The sequence below is a fragment of the Gavia stellata genome, chromosome 26 (assembly GCF_030936135.1).
Source record: "Gavia stellata isolate bGavSte3 chromosome 26, bGavSte3.hap2, whole genome shotgun sequence".
NCBI lineage: Eukaryota > Metazoa > Chordata > Aves > Gaviiformes > Gaviidae > Gavia > Gavia stellata.
In genome coordinates, this window is record NC_082619.1 from 7888259 (window position 1) to 7904743 (window position 16485).

Here is a 16485-nt window from a genome sequence, read left to right on the forward strand (position 1 = left end):
GTTCGGTTTTAGCTGGGGTACATCTTCGTATTATTTCAGACGTTTTCGCAGCTGGATGTGTCTTTATATTACACATGGAATTGTTGTGGTTAGGTTTATTCAGTGTTGGCGACTTGGGTCATTGTTTAAAGATAAAGGTTCCTTGCCGAAATCTGTACCTTAAGGGCTTTAGGGTAAATTAACCGATTTCTTCAGCGTGGAGGGGGAAGGAGAACGCCGCAAACCTGCGCGGGGACTCTAAAAGCCTAGTGGTGTTAATAAAGGTGATGAGAGACCACGCTGTGACAGAACGGGCCAGCCGAGCCAAGAACCCGCAGAGTTTGATGTTTACGCTCTCTCCGGCTCCCTGTAGTCTAAAGAGCTGGAAAGTTCCCGACGTCTCGAGGAGGAAGACTGGAGAGACGCTTCTTATCCCGTAAGTGCCCGTCGCTCCCTCTCCTTCGTGGCACCCGCGTTCACGGCGTGGCCAGGTACTGCAGGGTCCCCTTGGTGCTTTTTTCCCTGCGGCAGTGGTGCCACGCTCTGAGGTAACGCTACTTAATTTCGGTTACCTCGACTGTGCCGGCGTCATCTGTCCTCTTGGAGAGCAGAGCTTCTCCCCAGGCCTAAAACTTGGAGGTTTAAGTTACTTGGCTGAATCTCCAGGACTAGGTCTTAAGAGAAATAAGCACTTTTTTGGAGGCGGAAGACGACTAGATATTATTTCTGATGGGTTTTTTCTTTTTTGGCTAGCTGCATTAAATAGAAATGAAGATTGAACTTCATGATATTAGACAACTATTTCTTGGTAACTCTAATTATAAATGGCGTTTTTTCCTAAGTTAAAAATGACTTTTGAAATGTCTTCAGTACTTTAGAGGCACTTACAAATTGAATTGAATTGAACATTTCTGCCGTTTAAAGTCACGCGAATGCATAGGATGAGCGAAATGGGAGCAGTGCTGGGGCAGGTGAACAAGCAAAACAGGGGAAGGCCTAGGTAGGAGTTTATAAACAGGCTTGATATTTGAGACTTAGCAGATAATTTGCAGCCTAAAGCTAATATAAACTTAAATTACACCCATAAACGAAGCCGGTGGAGAAGGTGGGGAAGGTTTTACCTTTGGCTGTTGGGGATGCTGCCTTGGAGGGGGTTGAGGGCAGACCTGGACAGCAGTGGGAGTTCAGCGTGTTGCTTTACACAGACTTCCTTCTTAAATATTCCCGTTAATGAAGGTTACATGCTTTAGTCCCCAGCTCGTCTAAAGTGCCTTTGCACCATTAATTAAAATTTGGCTGGCTTTGTGGAAGCAGCTGTTCTTACAAAAGAATCAGCTAATCCAAAATGAGAGATCTTACCCTACTGGGAAGAAAAAAAAAAGAGGTTTTTTTCCCCCCTTGATGTTTTCCATCCTGACCGTGCTTGGCTGTTTTCACTCAGGGCGAGTTTGATGTTACCGCCTGACTGATCGTGTGTCCGGCGGGTCCTCCTGCCTCCCCAAGAGTCACCGCTTCAGAGCGGGTGTTCTTTCTGGCGGCTTAACCCCCCCAAATGGTTCACCCCATGGCCTGATGCTTGCAGGCATTTGCGGGGCATGAGTCTGTGGAGGTTCGTTGTCAGAACAGCATCGAAGTGCTGTCAGGCTGGACAGCGGCTTGGAAAAGCACAGGGTACGACATTCAAAAGGGCGCGCGATGGAGAAGGCTCAGGGCCCTGCAAGCGCAGAGCGTGTAAAACCGGGAGGTGCAAGCAGTCGGCGGGAGCCTGGTTCCTCGCTTGCTAAATGCCTTTGAAACTTCTATCCAAAATCTGGGCTCTACAGTAAAATAAAAATCTGATTATTTGAGGTGATGGGCAGCATATGCTAAGTGGTGTTTTGGGGGGCAGGTTGTGAAGACCAGCTCTCTGAGGTGTTATATTATTATAATAATATATTATTATTGTAATGATAATTATTATAAAGTTTTCGGAAGTGGTCAGAAATGAACGACTGGCAAGCAAACTGTATCGGAGCGTCTGCGAGAGTCGGTGTGCCCTGTTTTCATCATCCAGCATTGAAAGATGACGGTTATGTAGATTATTGGGACGATTTCTTAAATGTTCCCTGCCAACATTTGCAGCCCAGCTGAGGTTTCGTGCCTGCAAAGAGTTGCCCTGTGTATCACCTGTCAGCGCTGCTGCTTTGCTGCAGTGACGCAATCACGGGCATCTCATTTGTAGGACGAATGCTGAGATGTCACCGAGGCTGTGAAACCTGTAAAAAAACTGTGATTTTGGGCCAGCAGCTCTTGCACAGCGTTTCCTTTTGGCAAAAGCCTGCCTACTAGAATTTTTGCTGGACTCTTCATTACAGTTGGCAAGAAAAAAATGCATCAGGGTGAACAGTTCTGTCTGCTTTCTTTCCCTTTTAATAGTCTTATTTTGGAGAGGCAGAGAGGGAGAGGACCGTGTGCTGGCAGACCTTTTGTATTTTATGTCATGGGCTGTTGAGAGAGTTCTCAGACATATAACTTCCTTTCTGCGGGCTTTAAGGTCATATCCCGCTGCGTATGGCGGGCTGGACAATCCCTCTCTCATCGCTGGAGAATGAAATGCTCTCACTGGCTTTTTGTAGCCAAGAAAAGTCTCTTTGTCTTTCTTCCCTCACGCTCTTTTCCCAAGCAGCAAGTTTGCTAACAGGCATCGCCTTGGAAGTGGGGAGCGCCTGCTCCGAGGTGCGGGCTCTCGGGCGAAGGTGAACGGCCAAGGTGAAATGAAGGGTCTGGCAAACAGTGGTCTGCCAGTGGCGACTGCAGCCCGGTTTTGTACAAAACAGCCCTACGATTTTATCGAGCTTCATAGGAAAGGAAGTTAAGGAAGCGGATGAGAGCCGCGGGGCAAAGTTCAGAAACAAAAAAGTGCAATTCTCGGCCCGAAGGTGATCTCATAAAGATAACAAAACCCGGTATTTATCCGCCCGTGAAAAGCTGGCTCGACAAAAACCTGTGGTCTGTTCCACGTCATATTGCTGTATGTAGTGACTTTGCTTGTGGTGATTTGTCTACTATAGAAACTGGATGGCTTCTACGGTGAGCCTGGGTAAAGGAACATTGTTGGAAGATGGAATGCCACCTGCAAAAAAGCCCAGGTAAATTTAATTATACTCCAGTGAATTTCTTCTAATAAGAGCTTTTTCTGTAACCTTGCATTGTTCTTTAAAGAGCATGGCACCTGGCACCAAGCCCCAGCAGTCGTTTCGGTTGCTGATCCAAGAAAAGCGCGCTGTCTCTAGCTGTGCCCTGTAACTAGTCTTTTCCTGCGGTGCGTGGAACAAAGGCCTTAACACCCAGAACGTAGTTTGCTGCTGGTTTTTTTAACCCCTAAGCCAGGGTGCATGGTTGCGCAGAAAGCTTGTTTTACTGTACTGTCTCCATGGTTTTGGTTGGCATTAACCCTAGCTCAGGTCCTGTCCGCACGTAGGGTCACATCAGATGCGGTGGTCGTGCTTCTTCACTTGAGTTGGACGGCGGTTCCCGGGAGGACAGGCAACTACTCAAATTAGTATGATTTTACTGCATGTAAAGGCTAAATAATTCCACTCTGGAGGCTCCCCGTACTAATAAATAGGTTGTCTTACAGTTCTCCAAGCGGGGACCTGAGCGTGACTCTAACTTGGGGCATACCCACGCTTCTTTCCATCCGAGGTACTGTGGCATCCATTTGGTACTGTGGCTGCTGCGATGGCACGGGCTCAGAAATTAAGGCATCGCCGTCTGTGAACAAGCAGCTAATTCATCCAGGGAGTTGTCTTCCACTAATCTGATTTATTTATGAGTTAAGGAGGGCTGGAGAATAGTTTCTGTGAGGGAGCCCTGGTCTCAAGGTCGGTCCAGTGACTGTGGAATGAGCAGAAACGAGGCCGGGAGGTTATTGTTTCCTTGCTCAGGATATCAGAGTAGAAACAAGTGTATTTATCAACGTGGGAACAGAATGCCTCTTCCAGAGCTGTCACATAGGACGTTAAGACTTGTGTATTTGTTATTATTTTGGATTTCAGTCCCTAGGTTTCTGGTTGTGTTTTTATACTAGCTCATTAGCATGGATACTAATTTATTCTTTGCGGGTGAGGCTTGTAGCAACAAAATTAAAACCCATTTATCACCGCTAACAGCGAAGACCTCCTCAAGAAAAGGGTTAACTCGTCTGTTTTCGTAGGCAGTCGCAGAGGGAAGGCAAAGCTCCATCTGTGCCGTGTTGGTTTCTGTTCCCCTTCTCGCTAAATATCACGTGTTTGTACATAAAAAGCATTCCTTCCAAATGAGCTGCCTCCGTGGGCTGCCGCTTCCATCCTCTGGGAAGCTGGAGCTGATCCCCTGCTTCAGAAAAGCAGCTTGACACCAGGCAAGGCGCAATGAGGAGAAGCACATCTACTTAATAAATAATAAACATCAAATTTAAAAGCACTGTGTAGGTATAAAGCTAGGAAAATAAGGAAGAGGGGAGGAGGAGGAAGGAGAATATAGCCCTGCACCTCTTTCACGAGACTCTTCGTATCGTCTGGACTTCCAAAAGATTGGCCTCGAGCATCCCGCTTATGTTGCAAGCGTAACAGGGAAGGGATTTCTGGTACAGCAACATCCCGCTGGGGCGTCTTCTCAGCAGAGAAGGGCCGGAGGTGGGAAGGTCCTCTCCAGGGCAGAGCTGGGAGGAAGCCTTTGCTTCCTTCCTGTTGTGCTGGGGTAAACGGGGCTGCTGTCTTCAGGCCCCTGTTTAGCGCCTTATTTAAACCAGGCGCAGTCAGGGTTGCGTTTACTTCCTGCGTGGGGGTCCGATGCGTGCTTTGTCTCGGTGTGTAAAGAGTATGTATGTCTCTACAGCCATTGACAACATATCCTACATTGCTCACCACACCTTTTCCATGTCTCCAGCCTTTCTGCTAGCTTCCAGGTAACTATTATTAACAAGACCTCCCTTATTCCAAATTTTAATTGGATTAGCTTTGCTTCAGAACTATTCCGGGATGGTATTGACTTCCCCAGTAACTGTCTCGCTAACGGACTCGATTGCCAAGATATGTTGTAATTAGGTATCTTGTAATTGTGGGCATTTGTGCTGTTGTTCTGTGGAGCTGCGCGCTGTCTTTAAGAGACACTGAGCTGCTCTTCTCATCCTCTGTTTATCAGAGGACCCTAACAGACACATTGATTCAAAATTTAGGCAGAGGGTACCTCCCTTCCCCTCGGTCTGCATGTTCCACGATCCGAGACGTCCTTCCATCTATGATGGTACCAGCTGTGCTACTTTCTCTTCTCGCAGGAAGCTGTTGCCAAGCCTCAAAACCAAGAAGCCTCAGGAACTCGTCTTGGTGATTGGGACAGGAATCAGCGCAGCGGTTGCTCCCCAGGTCCCAGCGCTGAAGTCTTGGAAGGGGTTAATCCAGGCCCTCCTGGATGCTGCTATTGACTTTGATCTCCTGGAAGATGAAGAGAGCAAACGGTTTCAAAAGTGTCTCCATGAAGACAAGAACTTGGTTCATGTTGCCCACGACCTTATCCAGAAGCTGTCTCCGGTGAGTGTGCTTGTAGCACTGTTCGTAAATATTCGGTACCCCACCCTGAGCATAGGATTTGGTTTTGGAAATAGCCAAATTTGGTTCTCCAGCATGCCCCCATTTCCAGCGATTCCTCTATCTACAAGGAACCACAAGCGCAGTTACTGTGCCGGGTTCCTGAGACATAACTCTGCCGTGGACACCAGCTTTTGGGTATTTCACTCGGAATGTGCCGGGGGGGAGTACCCACCTCAGTGCAGTAAGTGCTCTGTGTTTGCCTTGCAAGGACCTACAGCTTTGCAGAGGTCTTCGAGAAATATGTGGGTAGTTTTTCATCGAGTCGTTTGGCGTGCAGCATTAAAAGAAGCCAGGCTCTGATCTTAATCTGTCTCCCCTTCTCAGCGCACAAGCAATGTTCGCTCAACCTTTTTCAAAGACTGTTTATACGAGGTGTTTGATGACCTGGAATCTAAAATGGAAGATTCTGGGAAGCAGCTGCTTCAGTCTGTGCTTCACTTAATGGAAAATGGGGCACTTGTGTTAACCACAAACTTTGATAACCTGCTGGAACTGTACGCAGCACACCAGGGGAAGCATCTGGAGTCTCTTGACCTGACTGATGAAAAAAAGGTAAACGATGATGATTTTTTTTTTTTTTGGTCAGGGCTGAGCTGGGACAGCGCAGGACAGTGGCGGCTGCGGGATGTGCCCTCACGCCCGCCTAAGGGGATGGTACTGTTCATAGTAATTTAAATGATGTTAGACAAACTCCAGGCAGAGGCTCTGACCATTTGGGGCAGAGGAACGGAAGACGAATGCTCGTTTCTGAAATGCTGTGCTTGCTGGCTGACGTCCATTGCTCAGGAGGAGCCCTTAAGCCTGGTATTTGTTTGATCTCGGTCCTTGAAACTTCTGGCTTGGCCTTGCTGAAGTACCGCAAGCCTCACTTCCACAGAAGGCTCCTCACTTCCACAGAAGGCTTGGGTTGACGTTTCTAACCAACACGGGAAACTCCATGCGAGACACAAAGCTGACGTTCCTATTTTTATAAAGTGCTGCAGAGTGCTTTTTGTGACAGAATGTTTTTCGGGGCTGTAGCCTTCGAGGCTTCCCTCTTGCCCCGTGTCCTCTTTCTGAAATGGCTGGATGGCTCCTGCTGGGTCGCTCCACATGCTCTGGCTTCTCCTGCCGTGCTCTCGGATTAGTAGCTGCTCGCTTCACGCAAGCTTCCCTCCTCTTGCCCCAGTCAGGCAGAAGATCAGGCTGTCAAAGCCTGAGCTCTTCGCCACCTGCCCACCTCGGCTTTCCATCATGGGTTTTACCAGGGCAGAGCATCTTGTCCTTCTCTTTGCTTGTTAAATGCGCGCCACGTGTAGGTGCTGTGCGGTGCTTGGTCTCTTTCCATTCTGACTCATTTCTGTGCTTCACGTTTCCTGCATGACCTCTTAATCTACGTGGCTGGAAGTGCTTACAGTGTTACAAATAAGCATTCTAATTATTGCAAGCTTAAACGAGCTAAGGTCTGCAGGAGTAAACCGAGAGCCTTGGAAGTTGCTTTCTGAAATGAAGGTCAGGTGTTGAGCTCCCTGAGAGCTTCTCAGAGCCTAGGGGGGCCAAGAAATAAACTTTGTAGGCTTGAGAAACATGCTGACATAATATCTATAGCGTTTTCCCCCTTTTTCTGCTGATTCCGGTGTATTGATTCGGTCTCTGCCCATCGCATTCGCCATTCGGCTGAAGTGTTGACCCAAACAAGCGCTGTAGGCTGTAGCCGTGGGCTGTGATGTAGAGGCTGATGGACTCGTGACCTCTTGAGGAGATCAGATGGAACGTGAGGAAGAAGCTTCCCCCACGTGGTGTTTTTTAACAGTGCCGTGATGCGCTCGCTAACATTTCTGGAGGGGTTTGTTTCATGCAGGTGCTGGAGTGGGCGCAAGAGAAGAGGAAGCTTAGCGTCCTGCACATCCACGGCGTTTACACCAACCCCAGCGGCATAGTGCTCCACCCGGCCGGGTACCAGAACGTGCTGCGCAACACGGAGGTTATGGTGAGGCCGCCCTTCCTTCTCTCCGCGGGGCATACTTTGGGGTCCCATACGTTGTCTATATATATAGCCCACTTCCCACGCCACCTCCTGGCAGGCCCGTACGTTAACCGGGCATAGACTCGGCTGAGTTTAAAGACTGGGCTTTTGCACAGGGTGGTGGGAGAGTCCTTAATTTTGTGAAACGGAAGAGAAAGGATGGGTTCTCTAGCCCGCCGAGCTGCAAAAACACGTCACCACACTTGTGTTGAGGACAATTGAATGATGACACTCCTGAAGAGTCTCATCAGTGATAAGGCAGATGCTGTCTCTTGTGCCTTGTGAAGATAAGACTTGCCTTGACTAAGAACACCTTTCCCTTTTTTAAAGCGAGAGATTCAGAAGCTGTATGAAAATAAGTCATTCCTGTTCTTGGGCTGTGGTTGGACTGTTGATGACACCACGTTTCAAGCCCTGTTTTTAGAGGCTGTGAAGCACAAGTCAGACCTGGAGCACTTCATGCTCGTACGGAGGGGAGACGTGGATGAGTTTAAGAAGCTCCGTGAGAACATGCTGGACAAAGGGATTAAAGTGATTTCCTACGGAGATGAATACGCGGACTTGCCCGAGTACTTCGAGAGGCTGACGAGCGAGATTGCCATGCGGGGTCGAACAGGTACAGGGGTTATGGGCTCTGCGGGATGGCTGGCTGCGTACGTCCACCGTCTCCATGCTTAACTCAGGGATCCTGTCACAGGCAACACCGTTCTTGACTGTCACCGTGGACTTCGGAGTGTAGACGGTGTTAACAGCCCCTCTTCTCTACGCTATGTTATTCCTTAAGCTTTTTTTTTTTTTTTCCCCTCCCAAAAATTGTCTGCAAGTGTAGCTGGATTTGGGGTTTACTTTTATGAAATCACTGTATGTTCTTGTAGTTTAAGCAGCTTCTCACACATGGAAACACGATCTTTCATGTGCAGCTGCAGTTGTTTATTCCCTTTGTAGCGAAAGGAAAGGGCATTTCAGTCTTTGCGGTTTGGTTTCGCTGACCTTCGTGCTACTCAGACTGAGCTAATGCTGTAACACACAAGAGATCTTGCTAGTAAATCATAAAATTGGGGAAAAGAGCTCAGTTTGCGAGCCAGAGCCTTGCTGGCAAGAGTTCTGCGGGTAAAACCCAGCCAGGAAAGCCTGTCGTGTGAAACTACCGCATGTGCACAGCAGGCAGCATGCCGCCCGCGTCGTTTCCTCTTCACGCAGGGGCTCCCCGTGTCCGCGCCGTCACCTGGGGGTTGCCTCTCCACCCGGTCGTTGCTCTCTGCTCTCTCCTAGGTGTGCCGAAGGAGGGACAACAGCTGAACGGCTCTGCTGCTGCCCACGCCGAGATGAAAGGTAAGACTCTCCCGATCTGAGGGAGGCTTCGCCCTTTCTAGCTTCGCCCTCTCTGCGACTCCCCGGCAGTCCAGCGGCCTCTCAGACAGGTTTTGCAGAGCCTTTGCTTTCCCGCAGGATGCAGCACTTGAGCATCAGCCTCGCCCCAGGACCTGTGCCGCAGCGGGGGGCTCCGTAGGATGGGCCTAAGCCGGAGCGGGGAGGCCTCTGCGCGGTTTAAGGCCAGTCTAGGGGAGGAGCGAAGTCCGCTGCTGTCGAGCTGCTGCCCACCCGCGCCGAGCCGGGACACTTCAGGCCCAAAACGGAGGCCGGAGCAGAGCCTCCTCGGACAGACGCCTGGTTTAACATAGTAACTGTCTTTTTATCGAGGTCACGCGCGCCTGGGGAGCGCGGTCTCCCCAAGGGAGCTGCAGCCTCCTCTAATTTCATACTTAGTGCTTTTGTATTCTGTACTTTCAATTAAAAACATGAAACTTGAGCATTTTTTTTTATTTACTTGAAGCTCTAGTTTTCTAGTCCTGTCTTTATACTTGTACAGTATTTTGTATGTTGAAGCTCGTATTAAAGGCCTGTTCATTTAATTCTTGGCTGGTGTGTGATTTACACACGCTCTCAACCACCTCACACAAGCAGGAGTTTGTCTCCCTCCCGAGGAGGAAACACATCCTGGCTAGCGGCAAGTTATTTATACACAGAGAACAAATTATGAAGTTTATTTTGTATAAATTATGTCTCTTAGCAGACAGCATTCGATTTATTGCACTATAGCACATGTGCGATACAGAGCTACAAGACATGGTAAGAGAGTTTTGTATTATTCAGTGTAGCGCTTCAGACCCAGATCAAGAGGCACTCGAAGGGGGGGAGAAAGGGTGCAGGAAAGCAGCAAGCAGCCACCATTATCTTCCAGTATTGATTTTTTTTTTCCTGTTTACTAGCAAATAACGCTGAGGCCAGCAGGCAGGAGCACCCAGCCTTCCTTCTCCAGCCGCGATTAGCACTATGGGAACCAAGCTGCTGCAGCTCTCAGCTCCTGCCCAAATATGCAGCGTCCGGAGTCCCGGTGACAACAGAAACGGGGACCTTAAGGCAATTTAGCATCTCCCCTCCAGCCTAGCGCAGCCCGTCGCTATTTTTGGTTTATCAGCTTCGGTGGAGCTGCCACTAGCAGCGACATGAACAGCCAGATCTTCTAACGCTACCACTAAGCGGCAGCTATCCTGCTCAGCCCTGACAAAAGTCACTCCTGCGTCCTCCCTAAGCTGGTCGATTAAAAAAAATAAAATCAAAAGCAGCTCAAAAAAATCCCGCCTTCAAACTCCCCAAAAAGCACAGCAGGTCCTTGCGCTGCCTGCCCCCCCCGTGCAGCACGAACAATACAAAGCTCTGGATTCAGCCTCCCCGTGAGGGAGCCTGTGTCACTTAAACAGAATGAAGGAAGCCAGGGGAAGGGCTTTTGCTGGATAAAAGCGGTTTTATCCAAAAAAAAAAATACCCCTCACACCAGCATCCCTTCATTCTGTTCTGCACTACACGGGAAAGACTAGTCGGTAAAGCATGTTCTTCTCAGACATCTGCAAACAGCGATTTGGTGGGTTTTAGGCTTTCATGAGAGCTGCGACCACGGCCTTGGCGTTAAGGCTTCGCAGATCACAGTAGGTTTGTCCGGTACCAACGAAAACGATGGGCTTGCTCGTGATGTAGGTCATGGAGATGGCGGCGCCCACCTGCCGAGGACAAACAGGACCGTTAGCGTGCAAATCCCGTGCTGCCTCCTCAGGGGAACGTGTCAAAAAGCTTGCCAAATATTCAGCTTCCTCCTACTTTCCGGATCCGTACGGTCCCTATATGCCCCGCTGCGGTAACACGTATAAACCAAGAGACCTCACGGCACCGTCTTCCACGTGCGCGGAAATCGGACTGCTAAGTTTTGTTTAAATGGCTTAAGTGCAAGAGGAAGGCAGGGGACAGCGTCCAGGAGAGCGCAGAAGTGCCCTGTGTTTGACAACTCCCGTCTCTCCCGCTCTGGTCACCAGCGGGAAGCTCCGCATGGAGCCGTCTTGACAGCCTCCTTACCTTGTCATCGATGGTATCGAACTTGGTGAGGACGATCCCGTCGATGAGGCGCGGCGTCTGGGCCATGGAGTGATCAGCCAGGGCCTTGTTAAACTTGACCTGAGAGACAGAGAATGGATCCAAAAAATGCATTTGTGGTGCTGCCGCTGTCCAAATCCCTGATAAAACCTACAGAAATGGGGTTTTTTTCCCCCCTCCATCTGACACTCACCAGCTGATCCACAGCCTCATTTCCCACCAGCGCTTCCCCGACAAACAGGACCAGGTCGGGAGCATTGACGGCGATGAGTTTGGCCAGCGCCGTCATCAAGGGAGCGTTGTCCTGCATGCGGCCCGCCGTGTCCACCAGGACCACGTCAAAGCCCTGGTTCCGAGCTAGGGAGACGCAGAGGCAGCATTAAGCAGGACGCTCCCCCAAAACAGCATCTCCCGCCACCCGTTTTTCCACCTACCGTAAGAGATGGCCTCCATGGCAATCCCTGCGGCGTCCTTGCCGTAGCCCTTCTCGTAGAGCTGCACCATGGTCCGCCCGCCGTGGCTCTCCGGAGGGTGCAGGGCGTTCAGGCGACGGGTGTGGGTGCGGAGCTGCTCCACCGCTCCCGCGCGGAAGGTGTCGCAGGCGGCGATGAGGACACTGAAACCGTTCTCGATGAGCCAGAACGAGATCTGCAGGTGGCAACGAATTAAAAAAAAAACAAACCCGTTAGCAACCACAGCCTGACCTCAGCACCTCAGTCCCAGGGAGCCAGGAGGATCATGTCGTACCTTGGCCAGGTTGGTGGACTTCCCGACACCGTTGACACCACAGAAAGTGACCACGTAGGGTCGGCGATGGCGCTGGGCATCCATGACATCGCGGAGGACGTCCACGCGGCGCTGGGGCTGCAGGATCTGCACAAGAGCCTCCTGCAGGGCCTGCTTCACCGTTGAGGTCACCGCTGGGAAGGAGGAGGTGGAAAGAGAACCTGTCACGCCTGGGGAACGCTCCTGAGCCCCAAATCACAAGCAGGAGGCCACGCGGCCACTTACTGGTGAACGTTCCCATCACCTTCCCTTCCAGTTTCTTAGCCACCGATTCACAGAGCTGCACTGCAATCTCAGCTGCCACATTTTTTGCTTTGAGAAAGAGATAAAGAGGGGAGTTAGTGTTGCCGAGAAGGTTACACACGACAGACATCAGCCTCGAGGCAAGGATGGAGGCAGCGTGCAGGATCCCCACCAGACTGGACCGTTGCCCCCCTTTTGATGTGCTGTCGAGGGCTCCCCAGAGGCGAGACAGAAACCCACCACAGTTCCTGTGGGCAAGAACGGCCCAAACCGTGGGCGCTACCTCACACCAGGGCCCACCCGATGGGAGCGCAGGGAACCACCTCAAACTAACAGCCGATCCAGACGTACCGATCAAGTGATCCTTCATCTTCTCCAGTACGGGGTCCATGTCCTCTCTCGTCAAGCTCTTGGAGCCCACCAGGCCTTTCAGCATGCCAAACATGCCCCCCAGGCCACCCTTCTTCGCGCTGCGGAGAAGCGGAGGAGTTACCTTTAGGTTCAAGGCGCGAGTTGTGTAGGGCACACAACGGCCCGATGCAAGAAGAGCCCACCACGCCACTGACACAAACACCAATTTGTCCCCAGCTGCGTTACTGGTTAGACTGGAAGATGAATTAGGGGAGAGAAATCAAGAGGCGTGTGACAAGCGGTAGCTGTAGGAGCCTCTACCTGGGTTTCGAAGGGTTCTGAATGACCTTCTCCTCTTCAGCTTCATCATCGCTCTCGTACTCAAGGTCGTAGAGGCGGCCAGGTTCCCGATTTCGATCCCCCAGGGCCTGCGAGGGGGGAAAAGACGCACCCTGAAAACCGGCAACCGCTTACCGTCATCTCCCCCTGCCCGCTTTCGCTGCCGCTGGCAACAACGAGTTATCGTCAGCAGCAGAGGCAGCTCTGCAGAGATCTTTGCCACGAGGGCTCAGCGGGTTGATCCCACCGAGCGCCGTTTGCAGCTGCCACAGCTGGAGAAAATATCCTTTAGGCAGCAGCTTTACGGGCTGGGCGCTGCGATCCCCATTTCTCATACCTTTTCAGCCAGCCGTGGAGACCAGGCTGGGTTTGCAACGCCCAGCTGATCCCAAAACAATGCGCTAAGGCGGACACAGCGACCTGACTTTTCCTTACTGTATCAGGGTCAAATTCTTCCACGGGACAAGCCTCCGCGCTTCCATTGGTAGCGGAGTTACTGTAATCGAGTACTTTGGCATTAGAGTTTCCCAGATCCCACACTCGGGGCTTCTTCCCCTTCTCCTTCTGTGCGTCGGGCTTTGGAGATTTGCTGAAATAAAGACCAGAAACACGTTTTGTTCAGTGCAGTGAAGCAGCAGCAATCGCCTCCTTAGCAGGTGTGAAAATTTAAAAGCTTGCATTACCCAAAAAGACAGAGATTAAGGCTAAACCTGGCTGATTCAGTCTCCAGAGTTTATTTATCTGAACTTTAACCCTGTACCAGGCTGCTTTACCTCGAGCCAGGCATCGATGCGCCGCTGCCCTTTGCTCACAGTGGGAAAGCCTCACCAAAAAGAGGTCTGGACCGCTCCCAGGCACACGCTGGGATTCTAGGTCTCCCAGGGAAGGGCTCAGGCTCTATTACCCCTCCAGGACCCCCAGTGTGCCCTCTCCCAGTCTTTCCAGCAAGCAGGGAAATAAGGAATAGGGAAATAAGGTCCAGGAAAGCAAGGTCTGACTTCCAGGGGTCACTGACGGAAGGAGAGACTCGGCCGTGGCCGAGGGACACCAGGAAGAGTTGGTCTGACTGTGCCCTCGTGACCCACCTGGACTTCTCCCCTGCTTTCATGTGTCTCTTGAAGAATTCCTCCCGGTTCTTTTGCAGGATTTCATCCTTGGTCAGTTCCTCCCTGTCCCCGGCTGCAGAGGGCTGCTTCTCACCCGCGGATGCTTTACCGGGTGCTGCGACAGCTTCAGTTCCTGACGGAAAAACCCCAACGCGAGCTGAGACCAGCGTTTGGGTGCTACGAGAGGACTGGGAAAGCACAGAAAGCACTGGGAAAGCTCTGGGACACAGAGCTCTGGAATATTTACTTCCCCCACATCTATCTTTCCCATCAACTCACCCTCTTTTTTGGAACCTTTGTTCTTCTTGTTCTTGACTTTCTCCTTTGGTTTCTCCCCTCGGGTTTCTATCATACACTTGACAGTCTTCTGGGACTTGAGAGACTGCTCAAACGTCTTCATTACCGTGGGAGCTCGGACTTTACTGCTCTCCTCTGCATCCCTGCGGGGAGGTGGCCCGTTAGCCTGAATTTCAGCTCTGCTCCCCTCTACCCCCCCACCTATCTCTGTTCTAAATGAAAACTTGAGAGAAAAAAATAAGGCTCTACTACCGGAGGAGGCGCATGAAGTCGTCTTTAAAATCAAAGGTGCCGTTTAGGAGGCCCAGGGTGCCTTTCTGCTGGAACTCATTGCGATACTTGTCTCTGAACTCCTTATGAACGTCGTCTATCAACTTGTCGACGTAGGTTAGAGTCAGGATCTTCTGAAACCCCACCTGCAAGGCAGCACAGCGAAACGGTGTCGCGCTCTCAGCTAATTTCATTGCAGTATCTAGCTGGCAAGGAAGCAAAAACTTCCCCGTTTGATATGGAGTTCTTTAATTTTGGCCAGCTTCGGGCTACGGTTTCTAATCTGACCTCCGGAGCTTTTCATATGCTCGTGGGGGAAAAAAAAAGGAGGGAGAAAAAATGGCACAGCGCAGAGCGTCGCTTTAGAAGGCGACACCAATAAAAATGGGTTCACTGTTTCACGGCAACAAAGACACGTAGCGGAAAACCTTTTGCTTATCTTTAGGTACACAACGAAGGTTGTGTGGATTTAGAGATAAGGAGAGACTGAAATATCTTCTAAAGTTAAAATATTCTCCAAAGGAAAGGGGATAGTGTATTCCTGGCTTTTTTTAAACACACCTGGTCAAAGCAAAAAGTTTTATTAGGAAGTAGCAGCCTGTACAGCTTCTATTTGAGCTTTAAGGAGATTTAATCCTATCGCAGATGATTAAAATAAGCTGCTACCGCAGCGGTGTGTGACCGAGAGACACCCACATCCACCCGCCAAGTCCACCCAGCTCCCTCGGGAGGAAGCACGCAGCAGCGGGCGGCCTGGCTACGCCGGGATCGCTGCTCGACCCCAGACTCTTCCGGAGCCCCACGCTGCACCTCCTCAACCCCCCAAAAATCCCAGAGCCAGAGGAGCTAACCCAGCTGTGGGAATTCAGCTACGGCAATTAAAACACCCGCTCGCTTCAGCCGCAACGAGCCGGTAATCGTCCTCCCTGTTTTCAGACGGGATCAGCGCTAAACTTGCGGATGGCTTTTCCTCAGCCGGTTTTCCCAACCGGCACCGGCTCTTCCGCGAGGGCCCCCCGGTTTCCCCATGCCGAAGCCGCCGGCACGGGGAGGAGGAAGGACGGGCCACGGCAGGAAAACTCGTCGCCTTTCGAGCCGCCCCGTGTTCCCCAGCGGCGTCGACGCCGCCTCCTCGCCCAGACGGATTTTCGGAAGCCTCGCCCTTTCGGGAAGGTGTCAAACAGCGTGGTTGGGGGGTTTTTTTCGCCCTTTTTTGGGGCGATCCCCCTCCCTCGGTGTTTCGGGGTACCCCGGTGCGGGGAAGGGGGGGTGGAGGCCCCCCGGGGTCCCCGGAGGGGGGTCACTTACCACAAACACCAGTTCAAACTGGTTGTCCAGTTTGTATTTGAGCGTGAGGGCTTCATGGGTGAAGGAGTTGTTGCCGCCGCGCTCCTGGGGGAGAGGAACCGTCGGAAGGGGGGTGCCAGCAGCAAGAACCGGTCCCCCCCATCATCACTGTCAACCCCCCCTCCCCAAAAAGGGGCGCAGCACCCCTTAGAGGTGGTCCAGCCCACCCCCCCCCGGGCAAGTGGTCCCGTCCATCCTCCCCTAAATGGGTCTGTTGTCCCCCAAAGGTAAGTGGTCCCATCCACCACCCCCCCCACAAGATAGGTGGTCGAATCCATGCCGCCCCCCCCCGCCAGTAAGTGGTCCCAACCGCTCCCCCGATAGATGGTCTCGCCTGTTCCCCCCTCCCCAGCGAGGTGGTCCCAACCATCCCCCCCCCACACACCAGGCAGGTGGGCCCGCCCAACCGTCCCCCGCTCCCTTCCCCAGGTAGGCGGCCCCTACCCAACCGTGCCCCCCCCCCGTCCCCCAAGCAAGTGGTCCCGGCCCCGACTCCCCCGCTCAGGCAGATAGTCCCGCCCAACCGCCGTCCCCCCCCCGCCCGCCCCTCCCGCCCGCCCCGGCAGGTGGGCCCGGCCGCCCGCGCGGACCTGCAGGAGGACGGAGCGGATGAGGGCGTTGACGGGGGCGGTGGCGGCGGCGGCAGGACCGCGGACGCCCTGGAAGCACCAAAGGACGAGGCCGCCCTTGCTGAAGATGGTGAAGAAGTCGAGCATGGCGGCGGCGG

The 16485-nt window shown here is 52.0% G+C and overlaps 2 protein-coding genes across 2 annotated transcripts; one reads left to right on the forward strand and one right to left on the reverse strand.

Moving 5' to 3' along the window:
• Positions 1-223: 223 nt before the first annotated feature.
• Positions 224-9432, forward strand: FAM118B (family with sequence similarity 118 member B). The gene is made up of 8 exons (XM_059829596.1): positions 224-415; positions 3030-3107; positions 5276-5528; positions 5913-6140; positions 7429-7557; positions 7924-8209; positions 8866-8925; positions 9043-9432. The coding sequence occupies exons 1-8, from the start codon at positions 267-269 to the stop codon at positions 9054-9056; spliced, it is 1197 nt and encodes a 398-aa protein (XP_059685579.1). The 5' UTR covers positions 224-266; the 3' UTR covers positions 9057-9432.
• A 191-nt stretch (positions 9433-9623) lies between these two features.
• SRPRA (SRP receptor subunit alpha) lies at positions 9624-16474 on the reverse strand. The gene is made up of 14 exons (XM_059829595.1): positions 16349-16474; positions 15720-15803; positions 14394-14557; positions 14124-14284; positions 13824-13977; positions 13174-13327; positions 12721-12827; positions 12400-12518; positions 12031-12117; positions 11767-11939; positions 11454-11667; positions 11213-11376; positions 11002-11100; positions 9624-10652 (listed from the first exon to the last, which is right to left on the reverse strand). The coding sequence occupies exons 1-14, from the start codon at positions 16472-16474 to the stop codon at positions 10524-10526; spliced, it is 1935 nt and encodes a 644-aa protein (XP_059685578.1). The 3' UTR covers positions 9624-10523.
• Between the last annotated feature and the right edge of the window lie 11 nt (positions 16475-16485).

Bases quoted from the DNA above. Each gene is read 5' to 3' on its own strand.
- FAM118B (XM_059829596.1), top strand. From the start codon at position 267: ATGAGAGACCACGCTGTGACAGAACGGGCCAGCCGAGCCAAGAACCCG. The intron at 6,141-7,428 runs GTAAACGATGAT...TGTTTCATGCAG, and splicing joins ACCTGACTGATGAAAAAAAG to GTGCTGGAGTGGGCGCAAGA. The intron at 8,210-8,865 runs GTACAGGGGTTA...GCTCTCTCCTAG, and splicing joins TGCCATGCGGGGTCGAACAG to GTGTGCCGAAGGAGGGACAA.
- SRPRA (XM_059829595.1), bottom strand. From the start codon at position 16,474: ATGCTCGACTTCTTCACCATCTTCAGCAAGGGCGGCCTCGTCCTTTGG. The intron at 12,828-13,173 runs GTAAGGAAAAGT...CCCCCCTCGCAG, and splicing joins AAGAATTTGACCCTGATACA to GCCCTGGGGGATCGAAATCG. The intron at 11,940-12,030 runs GTAAGTGGCCGC...CCTCCTTCCCAG, and splicing joins GGTGATGGGAACGTTCACCA to CGGTGACCTCAACGGTGAAG.